General features: G+C 50.6%; 1 protein-coding gene across 1 annotated transcript in view; it reads right to left on the bottom strand.

Moving 5' to 3' along the window:
• Positions 1 to 8,912, bottom strand: part of PPM1G (protein phosphatase, Mg2+/Mn2+ dependent 1G) — a 50,801-nt gene extending 41,889 nt beyond the window's left edge. The window contains exons 1-5 of the mRNA XM_083178987.1: positions 8,699 to 8,912; positions 7,683 to 7,752; positions 7,227 to 7,312; positions 7,001 to 7,133; positions 6,481 to 6,893 (exon numbers count right to left, since the gene is read on the bottom strand). Of these exons, the coding sequence (XP_083035113.1) occupies positions 6,481 to 6,893; positions 7,001 to 7,133; positions 7,227 to 7,312; positions 7,683 to 7,752; positions 8,699 to 8,809 (813 nt within the window). The 5' untranslated portion in view covers positions 8,810 to 8,912. The remainder of the gene's footprint in view (positions 1 to 6,480; positions 6,894 to 7,000; positions 7,134 to 7,226; positions 7,313 to 7,682; positions 7,753 to 8,698) is intronic.
• Between the last annotated feature and the right edge of the window lie 3,754 nt (positions 8,913 to 12,666).

Below are 12,666 nucleotides of genomic sequence, written 5' to 3'. Positions count from 1 at the left end.
GCCGGGCTGATCCCCTGGCAGTCATGCGGAGGGTTTTTCCTCTCCTTTAGAGGCAGGCTTCTTATTGAAAGAGCCAAACTTGGACCTTTGGGATTTGCCCCTGGAGTTCTGGAACTTTCCCCTGAACGATTGTCCCCGAAAGGACGCACCACCTCTAGGGGAGGGCCGAAAGGACGGCCTAAAAGCAGCAAATCTGGATGACTGCTTTGTTGAGGAGGCCGGCAGAAACGTACTCTTGCCGCCTGTGGCTTGTTTTATAATCTCCTCAAGCTCAGAACCAAAAAGTAACTTTCCCTTGAAAGCTAACATTTCTAAGGCCTTTTTGGACTCATTGTCCGCTTCCCAGGCCTTAAGCCAGAGTACCCTCCTGGCATTTATGGAGACTGTGGATACTCTGGTAGCCATTTTAAGAGCTTCCTCCTCTGCTTCCACCGCATATTCTGCAGCGGCCTTAATCTTTTCTGCTACCAGCAAAGCACCGTGGTCAGCCTGCAGCATGGTGCATAGCTCACCAGCCCACTCTATAATGGCCTTAGAGACCCAGGCTGAAGCAATAAGGGGACGCAGGGTAAACCCCACCCCTTCAAAAATAGCCTTGAGGTTTCCCTCTAGCTTTTTATCCACAGCATCTTTAAAAGCTGCACCACCCTGTACAGGTAATACCGTAGCTTTTGATAAGCGTGCCACAGAAGCATCCACAACAGGCACCTTTTCCCAGAGTTCAGAATGAGACTCCGGCATGGGGTACAGACTAAGGAATCTTTTAGGCATCTGTAGCCTCTTATCTGGGGTTTTCCAAGCCCCTTCCAATAGTTCCTGTAACCCCTCATCTGAGGGAAAAGTAACAGCCTCCTTTCGCTGTCGCTTAAAAACACCCTTAACAGGGGTCTTATCCTCAACAGACAGTTTTAACGCCTGTTTTACAGCCACAATAAGATCCTCTATACCAGCAGCAGAGGTCTCTTCAAAATCATCACCCTGGTCCCAGGGTGTGTCAGTATACTCTCCTTCCTCTTCCTCTAACACATTAGGCATAGCATAAGACCTTTTAGGGGTCCCTGTAACCTCATCCATTTTGTCCAGTATTTCACTGAATCTGTTGATCCCCTTAGCAGTATCCTGCATCACCTGAATAAGTGCAGGATCTGCCTGGGTAAGAGGTAAGGAGCCAGACGACTGCTGAGATGATGGCATAGGTCTCTGTGATTCTACCAGCACATCACTCTGCCTGTCCAGAAGCTGCACCAAAGCGTTTACCGACCTGCCTAGGGCACTGGCCCACGCAGGTTCACTCTGCTCTCCCCTATGGTGTTCACTGCCCATGGGTCTCACATCAGCGCAAGTAATACATAAGCCCCCCTTGGCCATCTGCTCAGGGACAAACTTTTGTGTGCAAACATTGCACGCGCTCAGTGCACTAAGGACTCCCTCCCCCAAAACCACAGCCTGATGCTCAGACATGATGCAAGTGAAGCGTATATATATATATCTCAATATACACAGTGCAAACAATTGTACAAGCGTTTATACAAAGTCAATGCACCCAATCACTTAGCTGTCTGTAGGTTTCAACTGCGGGGAAGCGATGCCCAGGAAATCCAAGTCACTCTGCCAGGATCAATAAGCCAGCTCAGCTCCGCTGCAAGCGTTCTGAAAGGCGCCAAAGTCAGAGTGAAGGAAGAGACCAAAGTCCCTGCTGCTGCGGGGTCCGTGACCTTTTGGCGCCAACCACCCCCAGCTAGCCGCTCCTTAGGTAGGATTTCCTTGTTCCAGTATCTCCCCCTCAAATGGGGACCACTTGGAACATGCCTGTCACAGCGCTGCTGTCCTCTCAGTCAGGAGCTCAGCGTGTAAGCTCCGCATAAAATGGCCGCCGCCATCACGGAGCGCCTGTCCCCCATGATCCCCACCTAAATGTGGAGCCGGTTTCAGGCTACTCCGGAGCCCAGGCAGCCTCTTAATAGAGGCTGTAAGCGCAGCACAGGGAGACCAGACAGAGTCTACCCTGTGCACAGAGAGCTGACAGGACGCGCTTCTGTCAGCTCCTGCTGCGCTAGCAGTGTGAGGATTCACTATGAAAATCCTCACACTGTGCCTACCTAGCTAGGGTAATAGTTAATAAAATAATAAAAAAACCCTAACTACTCTAATTCTTCGGCTGCTCCTGCAGCCCTTTAGAATAGCACCCACTCCAGTGGGCACCTAACACGAACTGAAGAGTCCAGGGATGCAGTAGGGGAGGAGCCTACCCTCTAAAGCTTTAGGATAGGTGCCTGGCTCCTTCGGACCCTCCTACATCCCAGTGTTGAGCTGTGTCACCAGGACCATTGAAAGAGAAAGAAAGCCATTGTGGTTTGCAAAAGAAGTAGCAAGTATTGTGAAAGCAAAAAAGTTGGCCTTTAAGAAATTTAAGCAGACGCAGAAGAATGAGGACAAAGAGGTGTATCTTGTTAGACAGAAGGAGGCTAAGAAGGTAATCAGATGTGCAAAAGCACAGGCTGAAGAGAAAATGGCCCAGTCAGTGGGTAAAGGGGGGAAAACTTTTTTTTAGGTATATAAGTGAAAGGAGAAAAACAAAAAGTGGAATAATTAGACTGAAGACAGAGAGTGGAAGTTTTCTTGAGGGGGACAATGTAATAGCAGATAATATTAATAATTATTTCTGCTCAGTATTCACTTCTGAAAGAGAGGGGAAGGGGCCACAGTTAAGTTGCAAGTATAGTCAGAAAACTGAGGGAGAGACAAGTACATTTACAGAGGAGAAAGTCCTCACAGAACTCTCAAAACTGAAAGTGGATAAATCAATGGGGCCAGATGGGATACATCCAAGGATACTAAAAGAGCTTAAAGGGGAGCTGGTAAAACCAATAACAGAATTATTCAACCAGTCACTAGCTACTGGAGTAATCCCAGAGGACTGGAAAACAGCGAATGTAGTCCCACTGCACAAAAGTGGAAGCAAGGAAGAGGTAAGCAACTATCGACCAGTGAGCCTTACATCAGTAGTAGGGAAATTGATGGAAACACTCTTAAAACAAAGAGTTGTAGAATATCTCAAAACCAGCAATTTACAGGATCCAAAACAGCATGGGTTTACTGGGGGAAGATCATGTCAAACAAATCTTATTGACTTTTTTGACTGGGTGACTAAAGTAATAGATCAAGGTGGGGCTGTAGATGTAGCTTATCTAGACTTTAGTAAAGCTTTTGACACTGTCCCACAACGCAGACTGTTAAATAAACTTGAAAGCTTGGGATTGGATTCTAAGATAGTTGAATGGATAAGAGCGTGGTTGCAGGACAGAAAACAGAGAGTTGTAGTAAACGGAGTACAGTCAAAGGAGGGAAAGGTTACAAGTGGAGTACCCCAGGGATCTGTACTTGGACCGGTGCTTTTTAATATCTTTATTGGTGATATTGCAAATGGAATTGAGGGTAAAATGTGCCTTTTTGCAGATGACACAAAGGTATGCAACAGGGTAGACACACCAGGAGGGGTAAAACAAATGATCGAGGATCTAGGCAGATTAGAGAAATGGTCAAGAGAATGGCAACTACAGTTTAATGCCAAAAAATGCAAAATCATGCACTTGGGTCTCAGAAATCCAAAGACTCAATATAGTATAAATGGCACTATAATGGAAACTACTGAGGAAGAGAGGGATCTAGGTGTCACTATTTCAGGGGACTTAAAAGCAGGTAGGCAATGTAACAAAGCAATGAAGAAGGCAAGTCAGATGCTTGGTTGCATAGGGAGAGGTATCAGCAGTAGAAAGAAAGAAGTAATAATGCCACTGTATAGGTCATTGGTACGACCTCACCTAGAGTATTGTGTTCAGTTCTGGAGGCCATATCTCCAGAAGGATATAAATACATTAGAGACTGTACAAAGAAGAGCAACTAAAATGGTGCATGGCCTACATCACAAAACGTACCAGGAAAGACTAAAAGATCTTAATATGTATACTTTAGAGCAGAGAAGGGAAAGGGGGGACATGATAGAAACTTTCAAATATATCAAGGGCTTTAACAAGGTACAGGTGGGAGACATTCTTCACAGGAAGAGGAGCAACAGAACACGAGGACATGCACTGACACTGGGGGGAGGAAGGTACAGGTGGGAGACATTCTTCACAGGAAGAGGAGCAACAGAACACGAGGACATGCACTGAAACTAGAGGGAGGAAGATTCAGGGGAAATGTGAGGAAGAATTTTTTCACAGAAAGAGTAGTAGATAAGTGGAATAGCCTCCCAACAGAGGTGGTAGACGCAAATACAGTAGTACAATTTAAACATGCTTGGGATAAGCATATTGATATCCTTACAAAAAAAAAAGGATCAAATATGGTTTGAGGTAACATGTTTAAAAAAAGGGGCAGACTAGATGGGCCAAGTGGTTCTTATCTGCCGTCAAATTCTATGTTTCTATGTTTTAGTAATACATCCTGCAGGTCTGTAACGGTGACTCCTGTAATAACGTAACCGGTTCCACAATCACCACGTGACCCGACAACGTTCCACGGCCGACCACGTAGCTACATCTAGTAATACATCCTGCAGGTCTGTAGCGGTGACTCCTGTAATAACGTAACCGGCATAGTGTCATCAGGCGTGGAGAGGGCAGCGATTGCAGCGGGCGTTGCTCCAAGCACTGCTTCCTCCATCAGTGTGAACGGGTACCGGGTCGCTCGAGCAGGTTAACCCGTTCACACTGCACTGCAACCCGGCAATGAACTGGTAAGAACACTGCTTTTTTTACCGATTCGTAATGCTGAGTTGCTGGACCCAGTATACCCTTTCAGATTGCATCCATTACCTGGTGGAAACAGCAACAAAGCGCTATGAACCCAGTAATTAAGTGCGATCTGAAAGGGGTATAAGAGCGAATGTACAGAGACTCACAGTAGCTCAGTCTTCTATAGATTCAATTGTGGGGCAGTACGGATGGTGTAATGGTTAGTATTACTGCCTCACAGCACTGAGGTCATGGGTTCTATCCCCACCATGTGTTATATATACGGGGCAGTACGGACGGTGTAATGGTTACATTACTGCCTCACAGCGCTGAGGTCATGGGTTCTATCCCCGCCATGTGTTATATATACGGGGCAGTACGGCCGGTGTAATGGTTAGCATTACTGCCTCACAGCACTGAGGTCATGGGTTCTATCCCCACCATGTGTTATATATACGGGACAGTACGGATGGTGTAATGGTTAGCATTACTGCCTCACAGCACTGAGGTCATGGGTTCTATCCCCACCATGTGTTATATATATGGGGCAGTACGGATGGTGTAATGGTTAGCATTACTGTCTCACAGTACTGAGGTCATGGGTTCTATTCCCACCATGTGTTCTATATACGGGGCAGTACGGATGGTGTAATGGTTACATTACTGCCTCACAGCACTGAGGTCATGGGTTCTATTCCCACCATGTGTTCTATATACGGGGCAGTACGGATGGTGTAATGGTTACATTACTGCCTCACAGCACTGAGGTCATGGGTTCTATCCCCACCATGTGTTATATATATACACGGGGCAGTATGGATGGTGTAATGGTTACATTACTGCCCCACAGCACTGAGGTCATTGGTTCTATTACCACCATCTGTTATATATACAGGGCAGTACGGACAGTGTAATGGTTAGAATTACTGCCTCACAGCACTGAGGTCTTGGGTTCTATCCCCACCATGTGTTATATATACAGGGCAGTACGGATGGTGTAATGGTTAGCATTACTGCTTCACAGCACTGAGGTCATGGGTTCTATCCCCACCATGTGTTATATATACGGGGCAGTACGGATGGTGTAATGGTTACATTACTGCCTCACAGCGCTGAGGTCATGTGTTCTATCCCCACCATGTGTTATATATTCGGGGCAGTACGGACGGTGTAATGGTTATAGCATTACTTCCTCACAGCACTGAGGTCATGGGTTCTATTCCCAGCATGTGTTATATATTCGGGGCAGTACGGACGGTGTAATGGTTACATTACTGCCCCACAGCACTGAGGTCATGGGTTCAATTCCCACCATGGCCCTAACTGTGCGGAGTTTGTATATTCTCCCCGTACTTGCGTGGGTTTACTCCGGTTTCCTCCCACAATCCAAAATATACTGGTAGGTCAATTGGATCCCAACAAAAATTAACCCTAGACTGTCTGTGTGTGCATGTGGTAGGGAATATAGATTGTAAGCTCCACTGGGGCAGGGACTGATGTGAATGTTCAGATATTCTCTGTAAAGCGCTGTGGAATATGTATGCGCTATATAAGAAACTGCTAATAAATAAATAATTGTGGAAGCAAACACAGAAAGTACATACAAACACCACACGGATGCGCTGACAATACTAACCACTGCGCCATTATTCTGACCCAAATATAACAGCCAACTCGCCCCCAGCAGTGGCGCAGACATGGTATTATGTGATAGCGGACAGTACTGTATATAACATTTACTCACCTCACTGTCCTCTTCATCCTCTTCAGCCTCAGACTCCTCACTATCCTCAAAGAACTTGGACTTGTCTGTGTTCGGCAGCTGCACTGGGCAGGAGGAGCACGAAGGGCCGGCATCCCCTGTGGAAGACGAGACCGCCTCCTCACCCGCCTTTGTGACTGAGGAACTACTGCCACCCCCATCATCCGCCGAGGAGGAACCAGTCTTTTTCGGTTCTCCATTCTTACACGGACTATCCAACTCCAGGTCTCCATTAATAGCCCCGTCCTTAGGTTTCTCCCCAGAGTCAGATTTGGCGTTCTGTAGACAACTCTTGTTCCGTGAGCCTTTACCACAGTTCTGGCCATAACGGGTGAGAAGTTCCTCAATAGTCATGGTGGCTTCTTCATGCAATAAGACCGCTTCTTCGTTATCCACTAAGAAGGAAGATGGCAGAGAGGTCACATCACTGTCTGTAGGGCAGAGCGGGGGACTACAGGAGAAGCATGGAGCGGACAAATCACGCCAACCACGTGCCACTTACCATCGTCCTCATCAGCAACTTTATTCTTCTCGCCCTGATCATTAATTGGACGCCCGGCCATCTGGGACAGTTCCTTAATCACCCCCTCCTGGGTCAGCTTCTCATCAATAGCAAGGAAGGCATCCTCCAGTGCCTGACAAACAACTGTTATACCACAATTCCGAAACCCCCCCGTCAAACAATGGTAACAAACCCCCCCTCCTCCCCCCATAGGAGAAAGACTCACCTTCTGGAGCTTGCCCTCTTTGTAGCCCTTCTGTTCCTTGATAATGCCAGGCAGATATTTGGCACAGTACAAAGCCACCTCCTCACCTGAAAGACAGTTACGGTCATATACATGCACGGCCCCAGCATTATACACAGGCACAGACAGGGAAAGGGGGTGATCACCGAACAAAGCAAGCGCCAGTGGCAGAGCGACCCAAGGTCAAAGCGAGCGCCAGTGAAGGAGGGGAAAGTGGGCAGCCCAAGGAAAAAGCGAGAGCCAGTGGTGGAGTGAAAAAGGGGTCGCCTCAGGACAATGTGAGCACCAGGGGAGGGGGGCAACCTAATGACAAAGAGCACCACAGGGGGGTAGCCTTCGGGGTAAGAACTTGCTGGGCAGATGAGTGGGTGTCTCCGAGAAAACAGCCCCATTATGGCACATAGTTATGGTGAATCCTGGGTAAGCCTGCAGACTGACCTCCGTGCCCATCGTACACTGAGAACATGGCTGTGTCGCCGTCCAGTTCGGGAATACAGTTATGGGCGTCCTAGAAAAAGAAAGCTCTCATTAATGGAGGAGATAGAGGCATTCATCCCACAGACAATAGGCCACATACCCTATACAGATCCCGTACACAGAGCCACCCCCCACCCTACCCTGTCCACAGACAGGGTGGGGGGATGACAAAAGCAGCACAGGGTACAGTCACATTGGCAGGAGTAGGAGAGAGATATGGGCAGGGCGAGGGAATCTGGGTAGTTCAGGTGGCAGATGCCGGTAAGGGGGAAAGAGAGGGGGAGGAAAGGCGCATAGAGACGCCAAGCAGGGCAGGTACATTCCGGAAAGGCACAGCAGGACTAGGGGGTTAGATGCCGGCAGGGCACAGCAGGACTAGGGGGTTCGAAGCCGGCAGGGCACAGCCAGCGGGACTAGGGGGTTCGATGCCGGCAGGGCACAGCAGGACTAGGGGGTTCGATGCCGGCAGGGCACAGCAGGACTAGGGGGTTCGATGCCGGCAATGCACAGCAGGACTAGGGGGTTAGATGCCGGCAGGGCACAGCAGGACTAGGGGGTTAGATGCCGGCAGGGCACAGCAGGACTAGGGGGTTAGATGCCGGCAGGGCACAGCAGGACTAGGGGGTTAGATGCCGGCAGGGCACAGCAGGACTAGGGGGTTAGATGCCGGCAGGGCACAGCAGGACTAGGGGGTTAGATGCCGGCAGGGCACAGCAGGACTAGGGGGTTAGATGCCGGCAGGGCACAGCAGGACTAGGGGGTTCGATGCCGGCAGGGCACAGCAGGACTAGGGGGTTAGATGCCGGCAGGGCACAGCAGGACTAGGGGAGGTAGATGCCGGCAGGGCACAGCAGGACAGGGGAGGTAGATGCCGGCAGGGCACAGCAGGACAGGGGAGGTAGATGCCGGCAGGGCACAGCAGGACAGGGGAGGTAGATGCCGGCAGGACCCGTGGGGAGGAGAGGGAGGACGCGCACCTCCATGGACACCCTCCAGCCCTGCATGGCGGAGTAGCCATAGCTCAGACTCAGGTTGCCGCCGTCACTGGAGCTCTTGCTGGTGCTGGGCTGGGACAGGTAGGCCCCCATCTCCGGACACGTGCGGTATCACAGCGGCTCCCGGCAGAATCGGACGGTTCCGGAAACGGAAATGGCTGCGACCGGAGTCACTGGGGCAGCCGGTGCCGGAAAGGGCGGAGTCATCTGCCGCCATCTTACATGTGGGCAGAGGGCCGGGCATGGGGAAGCGGGAACTCCTGTTCTGGCTTCTTATCCCAGCGGCTACTCCGGGTGTATCATTACTCTATAGTGGGAGCTGTGTCCTCACCCGGAGAGTGACCTGCACCTCACACCCGGACCCATCATGGACGCGCGGTACAACCACAGCGTATACACTTCCGGCTACGTCACGACCCTAGCAACGGCGGCCATAGTGACAGAGCAGCGTGGGAACCCGGGAATCATTACCTCATTATACCGCTCTTTGTAGTCACAGTACTATATAACCCTCTCCTGCCCCTCATTATACCCCACATCCCCCTCCTGCCCCTCATTATACCCCACATCCCTCTCCTACCCCTCATTATACCCCACATCCCCCTCCTGTCCCTCATTATACCCCACATCCCCCTCCTGTCCCTCATTATACCGCACATCCCCCTCCTGTTCCTCATTATACCGCACATCCCTCTCCTACCCCTCGTTATACCCCACATCCCCTTCTTGCCGCTCATTATACCCCACATCCCTCTCCTACCCCTCATTATACCGCACATCCCCCTCCTGTTCCTCATTATAACCCACATCCCTCTCCTACCCCTCGTTATACCCCACATCCCTCTCCTGCCCCTCATTATACCCCACATCCCCCTCCTGCCCCTCATTATACCCCACATCCCCCTCCTGTCCCTCATTATACCGCACATCCCCCTCCTGTTCCTCATTATACCGCACATCCCTCTCCTACCCCTCATTATACCCCACATCCCTCTCCTACCCCTCATTATACTGCACATCCCCCTCCTGTTCCTCATTATACCCCACATCCCCCTCCTGCACCTCATTATACCGCTCTTTGTAGTCACAGTACTATATAACCCTCTCCTGCCCCTCATTATACCCCACATCCCCCTCCTGCCCCTCATTATACCCCACATCCCCCTCCTGTCCCTCATTATACCGCACATCCCCCTCCTGTTCCTCATTATACCGCACATCCCTCTCCTACCCCTCATTATACCCCACATCCCTCTCTTACCCCTCGTTATACCCCACATCCCCTTCTTGCCGCTCATTATACCCCACATCTCTCTCCTACCCCTCATTATACTGCACATCCCCCTCCTGTTCCTCATTATACCCCACATCCCTCTCCTACCCCTCGTTATACCCCACATCCCTCTCCTACCCCTCATTATACCGCACATCCCCCTCCTGTTCCTCATTATACCGCACATCCCTCTCCTACCCCTCATTGTACCTCACATTCCTCTCCTACCCCTCATTATTCCGCACATCCCCCTCCTGTTCCTCATTATACCCCTCATCCCTCTCCTACCCCTCGTTATACCCCACATCCCTCTCCTACCCCTCATTATACTGCACATCCCCCTCCTGTTCCTCATTATACCCCACATCCCCCTCCTGCACCTCATTATACCGCTCTTTGTAGTCACAGTACTATATAACCCTCTCCTGCTCCTCGTTATACCCCACATCCCCTTCTTGCCGCTCATTATACCCAACATCCCCCTCCTGTTCCTCATTATACCCCACATCCCCCTCCTGTTCCTCATTAGAACCCACATCCCTCTCCTACCCCTCATTATACCGCACATCCCCCTCCTGCTCCTCATTATACCCCACATCCCCCTCATAATACCCCACATCCCCCTCCTGCACCTCATAATACCCCACATCCCCCTCCTCCACCTCCTAATACCCCACATCCCCTCTATCCCTCTCCTACCCCTCATTATACCCCACATCCCTCTCCTACCCCTCGTTATACCCCACATCCCCTTCTTGCCGCTCATTATACCCCACATCCCTCTCCTACCCCTCATTATACCGCACATCCCCCTCCTGCCCCTCATTATACCCCACATCCCCCTCCTGCCCCTCATTATACCCCACATCCCTCTCCTACCCCTCATTATACCCCACATCTCTCTGCCCCTCAATATACCCCACATCCCCCTCCTGCCCCTCGTTATACCCCTAATCCCCCTCCTGCCCCTCCTTATACCCCACATCCCTCTCCTGCCCCTCGTTATACCCCACATCCCTCTCCTGCCCCTCGTTATACCCCACATCCCCTTCTTGCCGCTCATTATACCCCACATCCCTCTCCTACCCCTCATTATACCCCACATCCCTCTCCTGCCCCTCATAATACCCCACATCCCCCTCCTGCTCCTCATTATACCCCACATCCCCTTCTTGCCGCTCATTATACCCCACATCCCTCTCCTACCCCTCATTATACCCCACATCCCCCTCCTGCTCCTCATTATACCCCACATCCCCCTCCTGCTCCTCATTATACCCCACATCCCCCTCCTGCTCCTCATTATACCCCACATCCCCCTTCTCCTCCTCATTATACCCCACATCCCCCTCCTGCACCTCATTATACCCCACATCCCCCTCCTGCACCTCATAATACCCCACATCCCCCTCCTGCACCTCATTATACCCCACATCCCCCTCCTGCACCTTCTAATACCCCACATCCCCTCTATCCCTATCCTACCACTCATTATACCCCACATCCCTCTCTTGCTCCTCGTTATACCCCACAACCCCCTCCTGCCCCTCATTATACCCCACATCCCCCTCCTGCCCCTTATTATACCCCACATCCCCCTCCTGCCCCTCATAATACCCCACATCCCTCTCCTGCCCCTCATTATACCCCACATCCCCCTCCTGCCCCTCATTATACCCCACATCTCTCTGCCCCTCATAATACCCCACATCCCTCTCCTGCCCCTCATTATACCCTACATCCCCCTCCTGCCCCTCGTTATACCCCACATCTCTCTGCCCCTCATTATACCCCACATCCCCCTCCTGCACCTCATTATACCCCACATCCCCCTCCTGCCCCTCATTATACCCCACATCCCCATCTTGCCCCTCATTATGCCCAACATCCCCCTCCTGCCCCTCATTATACCCCACATCCCCCTCCTGCCCCTCATTATACCCCACATCCCCCTCCTGCCCCTCATTATACCCCACATCCCCCTCATTATACCCCACATCCCCCTCCTGCTACTCATTATACCCCACATCCCCTCTATCCCTCTCATTATACCCCAAATCACCCTCCTGCCCCTCATTATACCCCACATCCTCCTCCTGCCCCTAATTATACCCCACATCCCCTCTATCCCCCTCATTATACCCCAAATCACCCTCCTGCTCCTAATTTTACCCCACATCACCCTCCGACTCCTCAAAAAAAAGACAGGATTAACTTTATTTAAGAACCCCACAGGGTTAGGGTTAGGGTTAGGGTTAGGGGGTTAGGGTTAGGGTTAGGGTTAGGGGTTAGGGTTAGGGTTAGGGTTTAGGGTTAGGGTTAGGGTTATACCCCACATCCTCCTCCTGCCCCTAATTATACCCCACATCCCCTCTATCCCCCTCATTATACCCCAAATCACCCTCCTGCTCCTAATTTTACCCCACATCACCCTCCGACTCCTCAAAAAAAAGACAGGATTAACTTTATTTAAGAACAAACTTGAAACCATGTGGAAAAGGAAATGAGCTCAGGGACTACGGAGGATAATATGGAGGCTGTTTGGGCAGAGATAACTGACAATAACAAAAAATCAAATAAAAACCTCCCAACATTAATGAAATTGATGCACTACTTTTAGACCAAATCAAGAAGTCAGCAGATCAGGGGCAAGTATTAAGTATGGGGGATTTTAATT

The sequence above is a fragment of the Crinia signifera genome, chromosome 3 (assembly GCF_055691185.1).
Source record: "Crinia signifera chromosome 3, ASM5569118v1, whole genome shotgun sequence".
Classification (NCBI taxonomy): domain Eukaryota; kingdom Metazoa; phylum Chordata; class Amphibia; order Anura; family Myobatrachidae; genus Crinia; species Crinia signifera.
The sequence above is the reverse complement of the archived record's forward strand: the minus strand, read 5'-3'. Positions and strand labels throughout refer to the sequence as shown.